The sequence below is a fragment of the Pseudoliparis swirei genome, chromosome 17 (assembly GCF_029220125.1).
Source record: "Pseudoliparis swirei isolate HS2019 ecotype Mariana Trench chromosome 17, NWPU_hadal_v1, whole genome shotgun sequence".
NCBI classification, from domain to species: Eukaryota; Metazoa; Chordata; class Actinopteri; order Perciformes; family Liparidae; genus Pseudoliparis; species Pseudoliparis swirei.
Genome location: NC_079404.1, coordinates 5,381,094 through 5,387,409, shown reverse-complemented (window position 1 = coordinate 5,387,409; position 6,316 = coordinate 5,381,094). Strand labels below are relative to the sequence as shown.

Below are 6,316 nucleotides of genomic sequence, written 5' to 3'. Positions count from 1 at the left end.
AAACACAAGCCTACTTTCAGGAAAAAAAAACGAAAAAGAAACTTATGTTTGCCGTTTCTATCTGAATCCAAAAACAACATAACGGAATTGCTTAAAATGAAAGTCAAAATAAAAGCCAGTGATACATATTTTTATTTTTTTTATTTAGAGAATAAGGGACAGTGCATATTGATAGACAGTACAATGTACATGTAAATATGCCAGATTATAGCCGGGAGGCTAGTTTCCATCTGTAGTCCCTTGGCAGGTTGATGTAGTTTAAGAATACAAGCAGAGTGAAATAGAAAGCACACATCACTTCACACGTAATGACAGTACAGTGTTCTAAAGAGTTATCAGTTATTCAATTTGTAAATCCCCTTCACAATGTGTAGTGGGTCAAAACCCGCATTGTACCGGAGATAAGTATCATTAATGGGAGAAGTTCCAGTGGGTACGGAAAGTATTCAAACGCCTTTACATTTTTTTTCACTCTTTATTTCATTGCAGCAATTTTCTAAAATCAAAAAAGTTCATTTTATTTCTCTTTTGTATTTACAGTGTTCTATGATGCAAACACATTATGATAATTACCAATCAGCCAGCAGCCGAGGCCAATTAGAGACCCCACCCCCACACACCTCCACAGCTGCCACAGTGTCCTTATATGCAAATGATCTGGGGCAGTGTATTTATTCATGCGTTTATTTATTTATACTTAATACATTTTAAGTCCTCCTTTTACATCTGTTGGAAATTGGAAATATGTACTGAAAGCCTGATGGGAGCAGTGGAGGTCAATGTCGGATCTCTTTTTTCTCACATTTTTGATTGTATCGATCTGCTCATCTTGACCCAATGGATCACACCCCAAAAAAAAGAACTATGAACAGAAGTTTAACTATGCTTTGGTCATATTAAAAAAATACAGCAGTGGTGATTCAGGCTGTTCCTGCAGTGTGTGAATGAGCATGAATGTTAAATAGTCCTGATGGGCAGACGGCATCTTGCATGGTAGCTCCTCCCATCAGTGTATGCATGGGTGTGAATGGGTAAGTGATGACATGTAGAGTTAAAGCGCTTTAAGTGGTCAGAAGAGTAGAAAAGCGCTATTATACAGTCCCATATGCTTTGAAGCTGAGTTTCAGGCTCCGTCATGACGACAATAGAGTTCAACCAGGAACTGCTGCTGTAAGCCCGGGATGTGAGGCAGGGTGTGGCCACACAGCTCGGTCACCTGCTCACGTCTATTCATGCGTTCGCAGACTCTCCCTGGATCCCTACGGGACTGGCGTATTCACACAAGAGCTTTTGTTTTCTGAGACTGCTTAAATTGTGGATTTTATGACTTTTCTTCACAAAGGAGTAGTTCTTATTGTGGGGTAAAGAGAACGTACCTTCATGGACAGATTGTCTTCTGAACAGCTTTTGTTTTAACCGAAGCTAAAAACATCTTTGTGACATTGTTAATAACAATTGGGAACGAAGTCTGTTTTCATCACTGGTTGAATCTGAAGAAGAAAAGAAACGAGCAGGAGTTGGATCACATTGCAGTTTTTACTTCCACTCTCCACAGTACACAGCATATTTAAACTATGGAGCGTATGAAATTAGTCCTGCAGTACTTTCAGTCCAACTCTGAGTCCATCTCCAATGGAATCTGTATCATCCTGGCCTTAGTCAGTGTCAAGCTCTACACCAGCTTTGACTTTAACTGCCCATGCCTTCCTCAGTACAACAAACTGTACTCTCTGGGAGTTATGATCGTCCCACCCATCATATTCTTCTTCCTGGGGGTCCTCGTCAACCGACACACAGGCATCATGATGGACGAGTGGATGAGACCCGTTGGAAACAGATCCAAAAATCCTGCCGTGGTTAAGTGAGTCAAAGATCGACTTTATTTTTTTACTAAAACTGTATATCACCAATTAAAAGGAGATTGGAGAATGGTCAATAATATCTGATGAAAGCGGTATCCATGGAGGTCTTATTTATAACAGCAATATTTTTCTCTATGATATATCAGGCTTTATTGGCCATGTATGTGTGAACACACAGGGAATTTGACTCCGGTTACACTTATGTTCTCGTCATACAAACATGTAATTTACAAATAGTAGGGTAAATATAAAAAAAGACATTGAAGACAACAGTATAGCAATATCTATGGACAATAAAAACAACAACATTGACAATGAATTGGGGGATATTAGTGCAAAAAGAAAGTGGCGGTAGTGCAGATGGGTGTGTCTGATGGGTGTGTCTTAATAAGTGTCCCTGTATTCTCGACCTTTAACACGGTTTTATGTCGGAAATTCTTCCATTTTTCTTTGGATACATATTAAATTAGCATTGTTGGACAAATTATATATCTATATATACAGGACTGTCTCAGAAAATTAGAATATTGTGATAAAGTTCTTTATTTTCTGTAATGCAATTAAAAAAACAAAAATGTCATGCATTCTGGATTCATTACAAATCAACTGAAATATTGCAAGCCTTTTATTCTGATTTATTGCTGATTATGGTTTACAGCTTAAGAAAACTCAAATATCCTATTTCTAAATATTAGAATATCATGAAAAAGTATACTAGTAGGGTATTAAACAAATCACTTGAATCGTCTAACTCGAAACACCTGGAAACACATTTTCAAATGTTTGATTTTGTTTTGCTGTTATAAATCTTTTTTTTAACTTGGTCTGAGGAAATATTCAAATTTTATGAGATAGGATTTTAGAGTTTTCTTAAGCTGTAAGCCATAATCAGCAATATTAAAAGAATAAAAGGCTTGCAATATTTCAGTTGATTTGTAATGAATCCAGAATGCATGACATTTTTGTTTTTTTAATTGCATTACAGAAAATGAAGAACTTTATCACAATATTCTAATTTTCTGAGACAGTCCTGTATACACTACCGTTCAAAAGTTTGGGGTCACTTAGAAAAGCACTGTTTTTTCAATAAAGATAACATGAATCAAAAATACACACTATACATTGTTAATGTGGTAAATGACTATTCTAGGTGGAAGCGTCTGGTTTCTAATGAAATATCTCCAGAGGTGTGTAGAGGCCCATTTCCATCAACTATCACTCCAGTGTTCTAATGGTACATTGTGTTTGCTAATCGCCTTAGAAGACTAATATCTGATTAGAAAACCCTTGTGCAATTATGTTAGCACAGCTGAAAACAGTTATGCTGGTGATATAAGCTATACAACTGGCCTTCCTTTGAGCTTGAAGTTTGAAGAACAAAATTAATACTTCAAATATTAATCATTATTTCTAACCTTGTCAATGTCTTGACTATATTTTCTATTAAATTTTCAATTCATTTGCTAAATAAAAGTGAGTTTTCATGGAAGACACGAAATTGTCTGGATGACCCCAAACTTTTGAACGGTAGCGTATAAATACACATTACAATCTGTAATCGTAATGCATATCAAACTAAATAACTTGAACATGGAACTTTGGAAATTGAGCTAATCCTTAAAATCCAGTATTCATGGTGTGCTGTAGATCGTCTAATATCAAATGTAGAAAAATGACTATAGGGACTGTACTTTTCCTGCATATGCTGCTGATACTACGCTAAAGGAGATATTTGAGGGTCAAGCTGTGGACAATATGAGGATGAAAACGTGTTCGGTGTTCTCCTCCAGGTACCTGTTCTCTGCCATGCTCCAGAGGGCCATGCTGGCACCAATGGTGTGGATCCTGGTCACTTTGCTGGATGGAAAGATCTTCATCTGTGCCTTCAGCATTAGTGTGGACCCTTCACTCTTCACAGGTATCGGCAAACACATGCAACATGCTTCATAGAGGCAGACATGTGCAATGCAATCTATGCCATACTTTGTCTGTATGCTGTATCCCGTGGTATGTCTTCGCAGGTATGCCCAACAATACTGGTCTGGATGCGATCAACATCATGGCCAAGGTGCCCTGCAAGGAGGACGTTATCTTCAAGGACAGCTCTTTCCGCAAAGCAGTCTCTCGTTACGTTCGCTGCTATTCACAAGTAAGCTGTTACAGCCGCAGCGTGCATACACACACTCTTGACCCTGACTGTAAGTTCAGGGTCAAGGATTTACTCCATATGTCCGATCTGATCTATGCCAAGTACATATGGATACAACTAAGTAGGAGAAAACCCACACAATGCGAGATGTACTTAGTGCCTATCCTCAACCTTGATAAAAGTGACTTTCACAATAAATGCTGATTTGGCGTTTGAGGCTGCAATGCTGTATTGTTGTCACACTGGTCACCTGATCGGACTTTTGTAACTTTTCGCTAAATGTCCTCGCCCTGTCTAGGCAGTCGGCTGGTCCATCCTCCTCTTCCTCATCGTGCTGGGAGCGATGGGACGCCTCATCAAGCCCTATTTCGACGACCACTCCACCTCCATGCAGACGCGCTACTGGAGCAACTACCTCGACGTGGAGCAGAAGCTCTTCGACGAGACCTGCGTCCTGCACGCCCGTGACTTCGCCCGCAAGTGCGTGGTGCAGTTCTTCGAAGACATACAGGAGGATGCCGTGCTCCATCTTCCCCACCCGCTCTTCATCGCCAACCCCCAAGGGGAGTGGGAGGATGAGGAAGTGGAGAAACTTCACGGCGTGTCAAGGCAGGAACAGGTGGACGAGCTGCTCATCAAGTGGCACTACAATAAACCCGTGCTGGACGTCACCAGGATCGCCCACAGACCCAAAGTGTGCGTTACCTGGGAGGACCGTGATGGGAGGACTTTATACTCTGATGTGTAGGATGCACTGTGCCGTAAAGCTGCAAGGTTAATCGCGTCACGGCCTCCCTACCATGGAGCTGTAGCGCCATGTTCGATGGAGGTTACCTCTGTGTAGCATGGCCACACGCAGGGTTTTGGAAATGCAGAGGTCCGAAATATGGATGGGTCATTTGCAATTTGGATCTAAATGTGTGTATTTTAAGCAGTTTGTAGAGACAACATTTTGAATAACAGTTTCAAAGCCAAGTCAGTTTTGCAAAAGCATAAATGTTCTGCGGGGAACGATCTGGAATTACAAAAGAGGGTAAAAGGATCACAAAACAACTGCAAATGAATGTAGGCTGTGTTTAAATAATGTGTGTAAAGTAAAAGCAACTACAGGTCTGTTCTCTCTCACCCTTTGTGTTAACTGCCTCTTTTTCTGTCACTCGTCTCTCGTGCCAGCATTGCTATAATTTAGCTAAATCATATTGTGGCCTCTCGCCCTCTGCTCAGCTCCTTTATGGGGACAGGGACAACACAGATACATAAAACCAGATTGTCATCAGGCTGGTCTGATGACAATTGACCAAACGATGACACAATCATCTCATTCCCTGCTCACCACCCCGCTCCACCTACCTCCGCAGCCGCCCACCACATCCTCACACCACATACCTCCACTCCCCCGCGACTATGAACCTCCCACCATCCGCCCCCCCTACCACCCTCCCCCGGGAGGACCCCAGGACTCCCCCCCGCCACCATCCCTTTGAAATTAAGGTGTAAAAGCCAGATACCACCACCAGTGAGAAGGGTATTGGAGGTGATTCCCCTGGGGCCGCGGGAGAGGGGTGGGGTATCTTTCACGCGGTGGGGGTCCGGCGAGAGGGGTGGTGCCACCCAGAGGTGGCCGCCCACCGATTCGGGCGGTTGTCGGCACGCTGACAGCCCTCCTTCTCCCAGCTCTCCTTCTTGGGGCTGATGTGGTCGCCCCTCTGTCGTAGCGCTGCGGCTGATGTGCCAATGGCGGCTACCACCCTCTACCTGCTGGTCCAGCCTCCCCGAGTTCTCGAGATTACAAAATCAGTCTGGAGAGCGGTGAGAAGAGAAGGTCCGGTATCCGAGGAGAGCTACCTCCTGCAACGCCAAATCTGCACCCTAGAGATCACTGGACCGGACCGGGTCACCTCTCCGGTCAGAGCTGGTCGCAAAGGCTGTCACAAAAGTTCGCCCATGCGGCTTGCATAGGCGCACTCCCTCACCCCTTTTGCCCACCAGCCAGGGTCTTGGCTCTTGGCAGGCTGCGGTGGGTCTTGTCCCACCCACCTGAGGGCACCTCTGCCCGCACCCAAGTGGTACCCCAGGGCCGGCACTCAGGCCCTCCCCCACTGCCACTCCCTCCCTCCTGGCGCCTGCCCCGCCTGCAGGGACTCCAGGCCCGGCCTGCCGTAGGGCATGCCACCTGGGGGTGGTGGGCCAGTGCATCCCCGTGGTGCTGCTGCAGGCGGCATGGCGTGTATGCGGCGGCACCCGTGGCAGTGGTGCGGGGTGGGCTCGGTGGCGGCGGGTGGCGTGGTGGCGAGGCTACATGTTA

The 6,316-nt window shown here is 44.3% G+C and overlaps 1 protein-coding gene across 1 annotated transcript; it reads left to right on the top strand.

The window, feature by feature from the left end:
- Positions 1-1,574: 1,574 nt before the first annotated feature.
- Positions 1,575-5,053, top strand: calhm3 (calcium homeostasis modulator 3). Its single transcript, XM_056435996.1, has 4 exons — positions 1,575-1,861; positions 3,653-3,780; positions 3,884-4,011; positions 4,310-5,053. The coding sequence occupies exons 1-4, from the start codon at positions 1,575-1,577 to the stop codon at positions 4,757-4,759; spliced, it is 993 nt and encodes a 330-aa protein (XP_056291971.1). The 3' UTR covers positions 4,760-5,053.
- Positions 5,054-6,316: the final 1,263 nt, after the last annotated feature.

Excerpts from the sequence above, each read along its gene's own strand:
- calhm3 (XM_056435996.1), top strand. The coding sequence starts at position 1,575 with ATGGAGCGTATGAAATTAGTCCTGCAGTACTTTCAGTCCAACTCTGAG. Across the intron at positions 3,781-3,883 it reads GGACCCTTCACTCTTCACAG|GTATGCCCAACAATACTGGT; the intron begins GTATCGGCAAAC and ends ATGTCTTCGCAG. Across the intron at positions 4,012-4,309 it reads ACGTTCGCTGCTATTCACAA|GCAGTCGGCTGGTCCATCCT; the intron begins GTAAGCTGTTAC and ends CGCCCTGTCTAG.